The sequence below is a fragment of the Oenanthe melanoleuca genome, chromosome 5 (assembly GCF_029582105.1).
Source record: "Oenanthe melanoleuca isolate GR-GAL-2019-014 chromosome 5, OMel1.0, whole genome shotgun sequence".
Taxonomy (NCBI): Eukaryota; Metazoa; Chordata; class Aves; order Passeriformes; family Muscicapidae; genus Oenanthe; species Oenanthe melanoleuca.
Window position 1 is genome coordinate 2,747,681 of NC_079339.1, and position 16,316 is coordinate 2,763,996.

General features: G+C 39.6%; 2 protein-coding genes across 10 annotated transcripts in view; one reads left to right on the top strand and one right to left on the bottom strand.

Annotated features, from left to right (window-relative positions):
• ELP4 (elongator acetyltransferase complex subunit 4) overlaps positions 1–8,933 on the bottom strand; it is a 127,410-nt gene extending 118,477 nt beyond the window's left edge. For all 6 annotated transcript variants that reach the window (XM_056493594.1, XM_056493593.1, XM_056493592.1 and 3 more), the window contains exons 1-2: positions 8,769–8,933; positions 3,748–3,783 (exon numbers count right to left, since the gene is read on the bottom strand). In XM_056493594.1, the coding sequence (XP_056349569.1) occupies positions 3,748–3,783; positions 8,769–8,922 (190 nt within the window). In that variant the 5' untranslated portion in view covers positions 8,923–8,933. The remainder of the gene's footprint in view (positions 1–3,747; positions 3,784–8,768) is intronic.
• Positions 8,934–9,017: 84 nt separating this feature from the next.
• The window catches only part of IMMP1L (inner mitochondrial membrane peptidase subunit 1), a 28,815-nt gene continuing 21,516 nt past the window's right edge, over positions 9,018–16,316 (top strand). For 2 of the 4 annotated variants that reach the window (XR_008840554.1, XM_056491881.1), the window contains exon 1: positions 9,018–9,068. The gene's annotated coding sequence lies outside the window, so the exon portion shown is untranslated. Of the gene's footprint in view, positions 9,069–9,189; positions 9,521–16,316 lie in introns of those variants that run through there. The other 2 variants (XR_008840555.1, XM_056491880.1) reach the window with 2 other exon arrangements.

Here is a 16,316-nt window from a genome sequence, read left to right on the forward strand (position 1 = left end):
TTTTAATAACTGACCTCAGCTACCAACAAAACCACTCCTACTGATAATCTTTAAAACATTTAGCTGTCAGTGACCTTGTCAAAACTGGGGGTTTTAAAGGTGAGCAAGAATAGGTTCTTACAGGGTGCCCAGGTCACATCTAGTAAGGGTGCTGAATGTGTTACATAAACAAAGCTTACATCTAAAAACAAAATAACATCCTCCTGCAAACTCTTCCTGGGCTGGCAAAACACACATGCAACAGCTTGAAGTACATTGGAGTGGAGAGGGAAAGAAGTGTGCTTATTCTACTTGTTTGTTTTGGGAAGCTCAGATGATGCAGCAGGCTCAGATGAAACCACAAATGTGGTCTCACATCCACACTGGACAAGCTGCTTTCATGGGGGTTCCACATCAAAATGCTTCTTAGAAACCTACTAATGTAAGAAATTTTTTAAATTAAGTATTAGTTGAAATCCTAATTCTTGTTAGATGAAGAAATCCCAGGAAGTTTCAAGCTGCTCTGGTAGGTAGGATCTTCCATGAGAATACCCTGTGCTTCAACTCTCTAATTTTCATATAATTAAAACACTGTCAGAAGAATATACTATAGAATTAAGTTCAACTGAAAATCACAATGCTCTTTATTATGAATTGAGTTTAAAAAACTTGCACACTTATATTTCAAACAATATTTTACAGTCTTATCAAGTAACCTGTGCCATTACTACATCTACCGAACACAACAGTTAAAATAAATATTTTAATACCCTGAATCTACTATTATTTGGTTAAATTAACCAAGATAATGCATCAAATAATGAAGATGAGCATTTAATTTGCAAAGGGAGCTAAGCTAAAAGTAATGCAATTTATTCTCACCTTAGAGAATGTTGAAGGAAGGGGGAAGAATTTAACCTTTTTATAACACTTGGAGTACAACACAGAAAGATCTTCCTAGGAGGTTTATCACTGACAGCTTCAATCCTGATAATATTAAGCTTGCCTAGACTAATCTCATGACAGAACTTCTTGCTATGCTGACAGCACCAGCCTTAAAAATTAGTCTTAAAATTTTTAGACTAATGAGTCATGAATAAATATAGTTCCTGCTTTCAGACTTTTTGTATATAATTATACATTTCAAAATAACATATGGTAAGTCTCATTTGGGAAAAAAAAAAATTAGTTTTCAGATCTAAAAGAGGCATTCTCATTTGGGTTTCTGTCAAGCTAACTTTCAGATCAGATCACAAATACACAGCCAACACAGGGGATAAGCAAATTAAAACCTACCACTGAGTATGGCCAGTTATGCCCTCAGAGGAAACAAAGTTCAGGTAAAAATCCTTTCTGGAAAAATCTTCCATTGAGCCATCAGCATCCACATGACTGTTTTTCAAATCTACAACACCCTGTGGTGAAATATTGCATCACTTCTTTCATTTAATGACAATTATCCTGCCAGTAGGTTCATTGGATGCCACCCAGTCTGCCTACTGGAAGGGGCAGTGAATAGTTTAATGGGAAGACAAAATTAATCTAGTCTTACAATCTCTGATTTATGGAAAATATAATAGGTTCTAACTTTCTTTTTCTTCTTCCTTTACCACAGCAAGATTGCAGCTCTTAAACTGAAAATAGTTGGAATTAGGTAATATCAGTTATTTTTTCTGGCAAGCAACTATTCAAATTACTTGATCTGCACCACACCATACACTAACTAATATACTTTATGTAAAAATCAACATTTTCTAAGACTCAGTGACATATCAATAACTGTCTCTAATGGATAAAAGGCAGAAATAAAGACTAGCCTTGAAATAACAACTAGCCATAGTGAGAGCAATCACCTTGCTCAGTGCCAAACAGAAAATTTTATTCAGTCTTTAGTGCAGGTTACATGAGCCCTATACCAACAAAGTAATATGCTGTAATTCTAATAGTGGCTAAAAGAGATTTCAAATAAGTTTTCCCCAAATCCCACTGTTCAAATAAGTTTTCCCCAAACTCCACTGTAAGACTGATTTTTGAATTGCAACAATTCAAAATTCAAAACCAAAACTCTACACACAAATTCAGTTTCCCAAGTGATGGTTGCCTTTCCACAGGGAAAGTAAACACAGATAAAATATTAGCACCACAATGTTTTCATCCCTTTTAGAAAAGGGATGAAAATTATTGATTAAATCTGTCTCAAGGCTGAAAAGCCACACTCTGCAGAGTTCTATTGGTGTCTATGACTAGAGACAAGCAGGCTCTCAAGGTACAACTTCTTTGAAACCACCCAAATCACCAAGGCATGTGCCAGTCAGCTTTGTCCCTAGGCAAGGCAGAAATCTAGTCACTGTTCTCAATTATGAGAGTCAGGAGGTCCAAGTGCAGCTTCAGGGTAGAGATTAATACAAGAATTCTTAATTTTTCAGCTGGTTTTGTGTCAACTCAATGTCTTGGGTTGCAATACAGGATGTGACCAGAAATGTGAATTCTGTCACCATCTGTTAAACCAGGTGGGGCAGTGACCCTGATCTCCTGGCACACATTATCTGCTCATGGGCCATCTTTAAACCAGCTGGGCAATCATCTTTATCTTCCCACAGCCCACCCTCCCTCCAGGAGATATCTCCTGTTAATGGCCAGTGAGTCCCAGTGCATGACTGATAAAATTCCATCATCCACTGGGAGATGCTCCAGCCAGGGGAGGAGCCAAGCCTTTCCTACCCAGATCAAAACTGAGATTTTGGACACCAAGGCACCTTCTTTCCACTGGATTCCAGAGGAAAACCAGACCTTTCCACATCATCCCTGGAGCTTCAGAGGAAACTGCACCTTCTCCAGGAGCACTGCTCCAGCTGAACCACATCTGCCCCTGCAGGAGGATGCAGCCACCATTGAATGGGACTGTGCCAACACCCTGACTGACTGACGGGTGTCAGCTTGGATTCTGACTCTGGCAGGGCTGGGATTGTTCTGTGTAATACTGCATTGCTATTTTAATTTTCCTAGTAAAGAACTGTTATTCCTAATTCCCATCCCTTTGCCTGAGAGCCCCTTAATTTCAAAATTATAATAATAATTAGGAGGGAGAGGGTTTAAATTCTCCATTTCAAAGAGAAGCTCCTGCCTTTATTGGCAAACACCTGTCCTCCAAACCAGGACTCTCAATCAAACAGAAAGGAATGCTGGACACCTCAGCTGCAATGAAGACATGGTCCCAGAGAGTTGCACTGTGGTCTGTAAAAGAATTCTGGTGTAACCTATTTAATCACCTCAGTGTGCCTGGTCCACACCCTGACAGAAATCAGGCTTCCATCACCTTCCTCTCAGCTGATTCTGGCAACCAAAAGATTAAAAGTTTATCATTGCACATCTTCCTCAGGTAGCCAACCTTCAAAAAACCCCTTTGTGATGACACAGTTTGAATCCAGTTCACAAAATTTTAACTAATTTATGTACATTGCTAGTAAGTCCTGAAACGTGCTAAACACCCTGATTTCACACAAAATTCTGGGGTATTCTTTGTGGGTGCTCAAGCCTGTCTAAAATTACAATTTTGATTCACCTCCAGAAATTCTTGAGATAGACAATAGTCCATTCTGAAAGCTACACAAAGTGAAGGAACTTGAGAGCCATACTTTCTTAAAGTCTGACTTCAAAAATCAGTAAAAAAAAAAAAAAAAGAGATGCTGTTCAATGAATACATTAAAGAGTGAAATGCTTTAAATGCTTTAGAATATGGCTTTAAATATCTATATATTCTATACTAACCAATAAGAAGAAGGGTTCCAACAGCTACGCCTCCACCTGGAAACAAAACAAAATGAAGAATAAAGTAAGACTACATTTTAATACTATGTTAGAGAACAATTAACTTTTCTTAGTTTATAAGTCAAAGAAAGGTGATAACGGGGAATTTAAAAATATAAAAGTGAACAACATTTTAATTACCTTTGCAATACTTACTACAATTCTCTATTATGAAATAATTATACATTACATGTAATTATATACTGCACATTACAATTACTTTCACAATATACTGTACTATCATCATTGTGGTGAAAAGATCCTGCAGAGCTCTAGGCAACCACGCTCAAGTACTACAGTGGTGATGTATGGTCTGAGCAAGCAGATTTTTACTCAGATAACTCAAGTGAGCAATCCAAATTTATATTAATCACTATCAAGTGATATTCCTTTGTATCAAGAAGGATGCAACTGATCTACTAAGATTTTATTGGATTTTAGCAAATTCCCACCCAAGTCTTCAAGGCAAAATCCTGGCTCCACTGCTTTTTATCTTACTGCTGGAAATGGACATGGCAGCAAGATTGTCATCCATTGAAACCTGGGCTGAGATCACACTAAGAAAAAACATACACTATTGAAGGCATTAAAAGGTCTTTTATAGCAAGTCTTGGACATAATAACTCCACGATTTCCTTTACAAGGATAGTGAAAGGAAAAATCGTGTTTTATTTCAGGGAAAGAGTACACTGATTTATAATCTGAATTCCAAGAATTACAATAGTGGAATAACCTGAAATCAGACTATTTTGTTTAACAATAATGTAAGACTGTGACAGGAAAGCTAAAACCTCTGAAGTGTTCAGATGGACATATGCAACCAGCTTACTGAAGTGTTTTACATGGAAACTTCAGGATGTTGTCTGCAATTTTATACTGATTTAAAAGCAAGTTAGGAGCAAACTAATTGATGAATCCCATCAGCACAGTATGTAAAGCTCCAGAAGTCAATTCTGAGCTGCTCAGATGGACTGCAATAAACAGGATCTTTCATTTTATAGAGTTGTAAGAGCTCAAAAAACTCCACTAGAAATTTATTCCAATATCACATGGATCAACTTCTTAATCTTCAGCTCTGCTAGTGGGACTACAAATGCCTGCAGTATCTGCAATGTTGACATATACCCAGAAAGAAGAGAAAAAGCAAATTGCTCCTCCATAGGCCAAAATTTGCTAATTTTGAATTAAAACCAGAACAGGATCACTTTGCCATCATGCCATGATGCACCACAATTTGAGCAGTGCTTGGCAGTGCAAGTGTTTAGTCAGCTACTAATTTCATAGTTATAGAAGCAGATGTTTTAAGCTAAACTCTTGAATCAAGATGTACAAATACCTCAATATCTACAGCAAACTAATCAGGTAATCAAACATTTTCTAGCTATCAAAAAAACCTCCAAACAAACCAATTTTAACTGCTGTTTATCAGAAAATTAGAATCACTCATGAAATGCCCATGTTCTAAGCCAATGATTTTTGTTCCATTCATTTGTTGAGGAAATAAATGCAAATGGACCCAAAAGATGTTCCACAAGGGAAAGCAAAAAAAAACCCCAAAATCTGAAATCCTATGGATGTTTGATACAAAGTATGCTTCCAATATTCACTGCCTTTAATTGTTCATGGAGACAGAACACACAGGGTACTAACAACAGCTGTTTAAAATGAGAACATGCTCTATACAGCCCATAGTAAAGAAAAGCTCCAAGTATTCAGATTTTACCAAATCCTAGGTTGATAAAAAATATGATTAAAGCAGTTATAAGTAATGCAATAACTCATAGCAATAAGGACTTTAAAACCTTGGTTAGAAAAAGTTCACCTGTAGCCATGACAGCAGCAATGTCTCTTCTGGTTTTACAGTGAATTTGTTTGTCAAACATTGCAGCCAAAATTGTCTCAAGCTGTATTTTCAGATCACCAATGGTACTGTTTCTACAAGGCAGAGCTGTAACATATGTGCACCTACCCTGCTTGCTAAAGGCAAACTCAGGTCAGAGCATTGTCTTTATGTTATCAGATGTAGTGAGTGGTTTAAACAAGCAGGGAATGCAAAACTAGTGCAGTTGCCATGGTTACATCTTCATAGTACAACAATCAACAATACTAGTAAATTAAACAAAAGACAGAGAACAGGAAAAAATATCAGGAATGCTGATGGAATCAAAAGGAAGACGCAAAATCTTTAAGTTGCCCAAGAAAGCTGCTGTGAACTTGTTATTCTTTCTAATTTTGCTATCTTAATTTTTCTTTGCCAATATCTAAAGCAGTTGAATATATAAACATCTAAGCAATGTTTGTAACTTTCCACAGTTACTTACAACATTTAAGATCTCATGAAGAGAAGCACGACAAACTTTGCAAGCTGAGAAACGTCCTGATTGTTTTCAAAACATATCCCTGACCTTTTTTTGAGCAGCCTGAAACGAAACACTCAATACCAGGCACATGATGGTTTATTTACACAATAGTTGTGGCTCATTGCAGAGAACTGCAGGCATATATTGAAAGAAAACTTGAATATAAAGTCATCCAAAGGAAATTCACTCCTTTAGTGCCACCCAGGACAATGTAACCAGCCAGCAGCTGTAGGGTGAAAGAAACTCCTCCTTGGGGTCTTTGCCATTTCCTCTCTTCAGAAGCTCCTCACTAACCTGTGTGTGATAACACCATGCTTTCCCTCACTCACACTTACTCACAAGCTGTACCTTCATGTCTGGCAAAGAATTCTGTATCTGAGTTACAGATTCTGAACAGAGCAAACTTAAATTCAAGCCCAAGCCAGAGATCTACGAGACTGTTACAAAGTATGTCTATGAAAATATCAAACTAGAAGAGTTCTTCCATTGGGAATTTATACAAAAAAAAAAAAAAAGGGATTGTCCTCAGTCCCTGGTGACAATAAAAATTAAATATTTTACAATAAATTATTTAACTGCTAGTGAGCAAGACTAAAAAAAGTACCAATATTGTTTCAGAAACACATAAACAGCATTCTGCAACACGTTTATAAAGCATTTCCACACCCAGAAAAAGGACACAAAGTCAACACTAGCAGAATCAACAGCATGATGGGCTGCACCATGCCAGATGCTCAAAGGATGCTCCCCTTTACTCAGCACTCACCAGATCACATCTGGAACACGAGGCCCAGGTGACTTTGAGCCCCTCCATTCAAGAAAGAATAAAGATAAACTGAAGGGAGTCCAGGGAGGGGGATGAAAATGGGGCAACTGATTCAAGAGAAGAGGCTGAAGGAAGTGGGTTTGTTCAGCCTGGAGAAGAGAAGAAAACCTGAAGTACCCAAGAGAAGCTACTGACATACAGCTGAGCTCTTTACTGAGGTGCAGTGGGAGGGAAACAAGCAACAAATGGGAGCTGAAACAGTAAAGGCTCCCAGTGGATGCAAGGAAAAAGATAATTGCCTTCAAAAATAACTAAACATTGGACTGGGTCATCCTGAGGTGCTGCAAAATCTCTGCCACTGCAGATTTCCAAGACTCCACTGGACAAAGCCCTGAGCAATCAGCTCTGAATTCAGAGCTGAGCCTGCTTTAAAGCTGCAGAGGGTAAATTCTTGAGGTCTCTCCTCAGCCTCCAAAATCAGTGATTCTGGACAGGTTCAACCAGCTGGAGGTCTGTTCCAACAATGCCTGGTATAAGTGCAAACTTACAGTCAGCATGAGTCTTTCCTGGCCTACCTACTCAGCCCCCAAAAATCAGAGATTTAAGGGCTAGGAGGGTACCCAAAGCTTAACACAGAAATGTAGAGTCCAGGTTTTCAGAGATGCCACAACCCAAAAAAAATCTAAAAATACTTTCAAAAGTTGCTATTCCTAAGGGCAAGGAATTCCCTTGATGTTCAAGTATAAATATTAGTAAGCTCAGGAAATTATGAAATATTTAGAAGACAAGGAAAATGTAGAAGGGATCCTGGGTTTATGGGAAGTGTCCTCAGTTTCCATAACAAACCACTAATTGTGTTAGCAGGTGCCTAGACTTTTAGGGGACTGCCACCATGGGAGCTGTCTACATCTTCTGAGCCATGCTGTGCAGAATCCACTGCTTCTAAAAGGGAATATGAACTGGAATATCCAATGCAAATCTGCTTTTCTGCAATTAAAAGACTTCACAAATTACAATTAATGGAATATTTCCCTCTCAAGCAGGAAGAGCTTCCTCCACAATGATCCTAATTCCTGATGAAAGTGCAGACACACACACACATAAAAAATTATATACAAGTTGCAGAAAGTCCTTTACACGATGGATACAACTTTTATATTGTCATTAAGCATATAGGGTATTCCTAGAGAGAAAAGCAGCATATTCTGTGTACTCCAAGGATGAATGAACAAAGCTAAAATCCTCTTCTAACCTAAAAGACCTATGTATGTACATGAAAGATGCACTGTAACTGTGTGAAGAGCTAGAGGATCCCACAGCCCTGGTGCTCACAGATAAACCACGCTGTTTATACACAAATGAATTAGTTCCCAACCCAGGGGAAAGTGCCAGGATACAGCAATAGTCACACCAGTGGGTGCACGGGAGCATCCCACACCCTGCCACCGACAGCAGGCAAAGGCAGAGCCCCAAACAGCAAACCCAGCGGCACACCAGGGCACTTTATCGCATGATAAATGACATTTAATGATGCAGCAAGGCAGAAAAGACACACTGAGAATCAACGCCAACGCGTTCCAACACCTGCCCCAGAGGAGAACGCGCTAATGCAGCACCACAAAGGCTTTCCGAGCCGAACCCCGGCTGTGGCAGTGCCAACTAAACAATTCCCGGAGATCCCGGCGGGAATCGCGCCCTGTCCTCCCCCCGCCCCGCCCTGCCGCAGCCCAGGGAGTGCGGGGAGCAAGGGAAAGCCTGAGGGAGCAGCCGCGGGGTTACGGGAGCGAAAGCAGGCAGGGCCCGCCAAGGGGAGGGCGGCGGGGCACAGCACCGGGTCCCGGTCCCGCTGCACCAACCTAGCACACAGTCCAGGGAGGGCAGCCCGCTGGAGAGCAGCAGCTGCCCGTGGCGCAGCGAGGGCCGGGTGCCCGGCAGGGCGGGCGGCCGCGGGCCGGCGCCGGGCCTGCGCTGGAAGCTGCTGCGGCCCCGCGCCCCGCCGGCCGCCGCCATGTCGGGGCCGGGCAGCGGGCGCGCCGGGAGGGCTCGGCCAATGGGAGAGCGGCTGGCGGAGCGGCGGCCCAATGGGAGCCCGCGGTGTTGGCACGTGCCGGGCCGGGGGGCGGCGGAGGGCTGAGGGCCCGGCAGCGAGCGGGGAGGTGAGAGCGGGGCTGTGAGGGGCAGCGGGGCTTTGCCTGGCGCTGAGGGACAGCGGGGCCTCGGCTGGCGCTGAGGGGCCGGCAGCGGGCGCGGGGAGGTGCGGGGCAGTGCGGGCAGTGCGGTCCGGGCGCTGTGGAGCGAACACCCCGCTTGTCCCGCGGGTGTCTGTGCAGCGGGCCGTGAGCCGACACTCCTTCGGAGCCCCCTCGGAAAGGGCCTGGAATGGAGAAGTGCTTGTAAATGTTATAAATGAGAAGCGAAGTCTCGATATTCAGCAAAATTTCGATTGGTTTATTTTATATAGACAGAGCAAGCAGCGCTGGGGAAAACGTGAGGGGTCACCGCCCGCTCCACGCTTCCACCCAACTTGGTTTGAAGCTCCCTTTTTATAGGATGGTTTTCCTTGTAAGAATCAATAATTGTTATTGTTCTGTTGTAGTAATTCTGCAAGGTAAGCAGTGGTGCTCAAAGAAACTTCCAAACTTCCGTGGGACAGCTCTTGGGACGATTGGTCATGTAACCATCTGGTCTTGGTGGATAAAAACAGAAGTGGGAATTCTGATCTTTAGCAGATAGTTTGCGATTGATTACACAAAGGCAGGGAATCTGATTCTCTAAAAAAACCTTTCAGACTATGGAAAACCCTTTTTTTGTTTTTTTCTTTTACAAGCTGATATACATAATATTCATAACAGGGGGATTTAATAATATATTTTCCTTTATGTAGGTCCATGGTTTTTTTCTTATTTTAAGTATTCTGGTTTATACAAACTCCAAAACTTCTATGATTAACACGAGTCATTTATCAATTATCACATAAAGCATATTTACATAACTGTGTGTAACATAGTGTGTGAGTATGTTTGGGGTCCCTGCTTGAAGTTGCTTGAAGACACTTGTCTGCAGCAGAATATAAAAATGAAACTTTAATACTATAATCCCTCACTCTTTAATTCCAATAATTAATGTTTACTGTTGTTCTAAGACAAATTTTTGAATGTCTGTGGTTCTCAAGTCTCTTCTTAATTGAGGGAGGGAAACCCTAATGTTAAATATGAGCAGCATGAAACAGCAACAATATGTGGGCAGTCCTGAACCTCAGAGTTTTTACTTCATATCCAATTTAAATTCAAGAGCATGGAACTCAGTATAATGTTTTCCTTGCTGAGGAAGTGATGTTCCTTTTGCTGCTGGCCAAGCTTCTTCTCATATTAAACATTGGACAGTTCAAGATCTTTTATCAGGAGTATCAAGAGGTAGTCTTAATGTTTTGTATTTTCTGCTAAGATATGCAATACTGAATAATACTTAATTCTAAGTGTAGATTATTGTTTAGTGAAAGTTAGAAGTATGTGTCTGTAGAGGAGAAGATCCAAGGACTTTTGAAAACGTGGCAAGAAATAAATATAGTAGTTTAATTTCACTTCTGTAGTATGTGAACAATGAGATGTGAATATCTGGAACAGGAAAGAAAATAAAGACCCAAAGCATAATTCACAATTCTTTTAAAGGGGTTTGGGCATCTGTTTCTGTCAGTGGGATCATGGTGGAAATTGTCTAACTGAAGGGGACGCTGAAATGGAGAGAGAGTTCCTTCCCAATACAGAGAAATGGTGTCTTACATTGTAACTTTCAGCAGGAGAGACTGTTTCATATATAACAAAAATAATGGAGAAGTAGATACAATTTTTCCGTAGGAGAACTGAACTTTGAAAATATGTCAGTAGTTCTGTTTGGGATGTTCATTTTTCCCCAGTCACATTTGAATCTGATAAGTGAAATTAAAGTCCTACTGATTTAGAAAGCAAGTGGAAATAAGTTATTTTCCAATAGGTGGGGGGTTTTCAAATTTTACATTTTAATACAATAAAGCTTTCCAACTGCACATGTGCTTACAAAAATACTGGGTACAAGATCTGACTTTACTTGTATTTCAGACAAATTTCAGAGATGGAATTTATTTAATGAAAGTTTAATATCACATTTATTTCTAGTTAATTGATGTTTCATTTTCAGGAATACTGATAGTTTTTTCACTCTTTTTGGATGATACTGAAGATTTGCTGATATTCACAAGTCCTGTTTTGGAAAGGTGAATTTTCAGTTGTTGTAGAAGACCCCACTAGGATCTGCAGAAAGCAAGACTACAGGAATTGCAATTCTAGACATAGCCCTAATCCTCAAATGCACATTATGAGGGAGAGAATTCCTACTGTTCCTGCTGTAGGGGTGGAAATGCAGAGAAACTAAGGAACGTGGGAATGATGATTTCCAGTGCTCAGGAAGTGTCTTAGGAAGTTATTTCTTGTCAGCTAAGCTGTTGCAATGGACAGTGGTGGTGCTTAGCTCATTGGAGAATGGAGAGGTTTAAACATTTTTATCTATAGAATAATCAGCTTTCCTTCCTCAAAACTCACATGTTGTCATGTAGATCTGGTCAGATGGGGATGCCAGTTTTAACTGCAAATCCTAACTGTGCTGTGGAGAAATCAAACTCTGTTTTCCTCTTATTGCAAACATGCTGGTCCAATTCTGCTACTTCTCTGTGCAAAATGCAGATTCTAAGATGGATTAAGAAGATTTTGGGTGAAAATTCCCTAAGGGAAATAAATAAAAATGGAAGGAATACAGTGGTGAGCGAAAGAGCAATCAGAACATTTGGAAAAGGTTGGAATTTGATCTGCAAGTGTGTTTGACATTTCTCTACAAAAGCTGTAGCCTACAGATTTGGGGAAAATCCTGATATCTTTATTTCAAACCTATGTGTCTGCCTGACCAGTTTTCAGTGATATTTTTCCTGCTGGATTTACATGTGGGATAGAGAATCATAAAACCACATCCTAGTGGCAGTTTTAATTCATAATCTTATTAGTGTTTGCTGTTGCTTCACCAGGCTGCTTCGCTCATCAGTTGTGGAATGTGCTGGTATTAGACTGTACTGATTAAAAAAATCAGATTATCCACAGAGTCACCTGACCAGGCTGGGTTTGCAGTCATGTGACCCAGCGCCCTGCTGAGCTCCTGCTGGGAGCTGAAACAAGGTAGTTTGCTTTTGAGATGTTCTTAAGTATCTAACAGCATGGGACGTGGATTATGGCTGCAAAGGAGATGGCTTCATTTTCCTGATCTTTGAACTAGCTAGAATGGGATAAGTTTGAAAGTGCAGGATCTTCAGGCCATGAGCCAACAGCTGGAAAGAATGTTTAATCCTGGAAGCTCTGACACCAAAAGACCTGGTTTTTCAGTGTGAAAAAGCTTAAAGACTGCTTATCCAGTCAGTCTGTGGCAAGCCAAAGAATTAGTTGGAGTGTTTAGGACTTGCCAGTTGTATGATATTATATAAAACATGACATGCTCTTGTTCAGAAAGCCTCTGGATGTTACCTAAATTCATCCTCCTGGGTATCCTGAGCAACAGGAAAAAAATTAAAGCTTTGTCAAATTTAAACAGCTCTTTTAGACGAGAAGTAAATGAGGAGATATGAGTTAAAGTAGTATGTGCTGAAGACAAGAAATTATGTTAAAAGTTACCTTATGTTTCTTTAATTTCAGAATTGTATAATATTACTGAAACCTGCAGAACAATAATCTTGAAAGTGAATTGTGAGTTTAATTTAGTGTCTTAATAAGCATCATACAGATTAGTGCTGTATTTAAGAAGAGATTATTTTCCTTGTATTTCTCATACTTCCTGGTGAGATCCACAAACATGGAACCTCGAGTTTCCAGTGTACTGGTCAGTGAGTTTTCTGGTTATTGTCTCCCATTGATATTCCAGACAGGAATGCTAGCTTGATTTTTCAGCTGCCACCAACTTTCACAGCACTCTGGCCATCCACAGAGTGAGGCATGAACCAGGGTGTGCTGCAGTAAATAATTCTGTAGAGATGTGGGCTGAACACAGAGCTTGCTTGCTCTTCAAAAAATTTGACTAGAATGGTAAACTAGTCACTGAGGGGCAGCTGAAGAAATCAGTCATTTTGGCCTTTATGTAGTTAGGAACTAAAAGTTAGGTTTTCCAGTGTGAGTTACAGAGTTGAATGAAAAACAAGCAAGCAACCTAGTAAAACTCATTGTAAAGATTCACAACTAGCTACGTAGGGAAACTTAAATAGTTTCAAATTAGAAATAATGTTTTGGTGAAAAAATCCCATCAGGAAGCACTAAATATCTGGCTCTGTGTTTTTTTTTTTTGTTTTGTTTTTTGTTTTTTTGTTTTTTTTTTTTTTGGTAGCCAGGCTGTATTTTAGCAAGCCATCATTATTCTTTATCTCAGTGGATTCAGCTTCTTCCATCTCCTCCATTGAGCCTGCCAATTCCATGCCACAGGTTCTGTGTTTGTGGGAATCCCATTTGAGGAATGTGTATCTATCTGGGAGCAGCATTATCTCACACAAAATTGCATTCTAGCCCAAAGGTTTAGTAGAATGTGTGTCTCTTCAGTAGCCATGCTTTCAGTATTTCTGTGATTTACAGCTGTGACTGTGTCCGTAGCAGAGAAAGAAAGGTAATGAAGGTTTTTTTTTCTCACCCAGCTCTTATATTTCTGAGAAAACTGTTGCACATTCTTGGAGCCTCATGCTTTTCTCAGTTGTGCTTCCATTGGTCCAAGAGGTGTGAAACACTGTTTGATCTTGGTGTTCTCATGCTATTGCCAAGCCACAGTGATTTTTTTAAGTATAATTTTTAACATTTCTGACACAAAAGAACCGAATTCACAAACATTAAATTGTGGGAGTATCATCAATCTAGTTAGCATGCACAGAATAGCTGTAAAAGGAGCTGTATGACCAGTCACTGATTTTCATTTTAGAAAAGCAATGTGTTATGGAAGAAAGGGCAGATGAGCAAATTTAGATGAAATAAAATCTGATCACTTACTAAAAACCTAAATAGTTTTTAAGAAGGCAATTCAGGGAGACAATACTAGTGAAGTTATACAGTGATTTTTTTTCTGTACTGCATTTCTGTTTTAGAAGTACTTGTGCCCTCATGTGAAACTCCTCTCTGGGGTGGATGTCTGTGGTAAAATGAGCCATACAGGCTTGTGCTCTGCACCTCAGCTTGGAATTATTTGCTAAATTGGAGGAAGGCACCTCTACTTATTCGATTCACTAAGTAGTCAGTTTTCACATTTATTATTGTGTCAGCTGTATCTTTTACTTTAAACCATCAAATTAAATAATAGCTTATGCTGGCTTTCTATTTTAGTTCATGTATTTAAAACCTGGAAGTCAGATAAAAAGATAGTTTCAGAATAAATTCAGTATATTATTTATGAGTGGAGCAACACATTAGCATGGAGTTCACAATAGATCATATCGCTTTTATTCCTTCTTACAAGCTTAGCAGCACAAACAGAATAATCAACATATTATTTGGCTGTCATCTGCTGAACAGAAAGCAGAGATCACAAGGAGGTTTTCCCTAGCTGCAGTGATGGCCTTTTTGTTCCAAGCCCCCATCTGGGAGGGCCATGGTGTGTTATCATATGGAACGCGGGGTTTGCTGTAATCTGCTTAGCTGCACTGCAGTTTGAATCTTTATTCCATGTTTGTGTAATTTATAATTTTAATGAGACCATGCCTCTTGTGGGCTTTGAAATATATTAAAAGCTCTTTTGTGCATATGCTTTTGTTCTTGCTTAATAGGCTCAGTGTATTTAAAACTGATGAATTTTTATTCATGGATTTGGATGTCTGGGGATTAACTTAGACTGAATATCATTGCACTCATCTATTGATGTTTGGAACTTTTTTATACTTGTATCTGTAAGTGGAGAAGACCTTACAAAACTTGTGTTTTACACATAAAACAGCTCAGAAATAACTAATAAAATTTTATTGAGCAATAAGAAAAAAATACTGATTATAGTTTATTTTTACTGCATAAACTCTCATGAAGTACCATTTTGCTCTGAAAAAAAGTCTTTGAATCCATGTGCATGTGTGTATTTAGAACTTTGTGACTTAAAAGCAGTTTGGGAAAGCAATCAACATTTTTGCAGAATAATAGCAGTGATAAGCACTTGATTTGCATTTTTCTTCTATCCAGGTAACTTGAAAATGTAAATACTGAGCACTTTCTTGTCTGACTGTTGCCTTTCTCCTGTTTTTTAACACATTTTTTTAATGCAGAATGTGCATAAGCTATTTCATTAGAAGGTGATGCTCATAACTGGGGGATATTGATAAACATACAGAAGCATTCTTCACTGTTTTCTTACGGTGCTAAAACTGGTCTTGTTTTTTGCTTTTGTATTTTTCAGCTGCTTAATGGTTTATGGTTTAATTGTCTGTCAAGTTTGATCTACTGTTTGTTTAAAGATTTGATACTTTGTGATTTCTGGGTTCATAAACTACTGTGGAGCATTCTTCAATGATGGCATTCTCTCTGAGACCAGTATTGGTTATAATTGGGGACAATTGTATTTTTTCTAAATAATCTGTCTGATGGTGTACTGAACTGTGGAGGGGTTGTTTCATGTGGAGGGGGTTTGGGTTTTTGTTTGTGGTGTTTTTGTTGGGTTTGCTGGTTTTTACCAGCCAGCCATCCTCTTTGAAATGACAAATTATTTTAAGCAACAACTTTTTTAGTTCTCAGTGCATAAGGGAGTTACTTACCCCTCTTCTGTTCACTGCTTTGAGCAGTATTTCCAAAATCATGTTTCCACAAGATGTGTCAGCTGGACACATGAGCCATGGGCAACTTCAGATTCTGTAGGGTTGTAGATTTTTAGTGCCTAATGTGAAAATTAGGCTTGTAACTCTTACAAAACTGAAATGAATTTTCAGTGTTCATATATCTGTGTCTCAAGAAAGTGAAGGTGTTGAAATTTAAGATAAACACTTGTAGTTATTTGACGATTGTGACACAGGCACAGCCTGTTTTTCTCAGTTACCGGGAAGGTGACTCTGAAGTCTGCCAGGCCTTTGGTGTTTGTCCTGGCTTTGACCTTGTTGCAGAAGACTGTAGAATGAATATTTTGGCCTCCCTCAGAGGCCCAGGCTTGCCATGTATGACCATGCCTTTGCTCAGCAGTCTGGATTTCAGTGTTCAGCAGACAGGAGTGTGGAGCTGCAGAGGAGGAGAAGCTTTGGAATGCATCTGGCCATTAAAACAGCAGTTTATTCAGGGTTGTGCAAGTGTTAGGAGCTGCTTCCCAAAGGTAAATAGAAGCAGTGAGAACTACCTGAAATCTGTGTTGAAAAATAGCTCAGTCTTGTCAGTAGTCTCTGGTTATTTAAC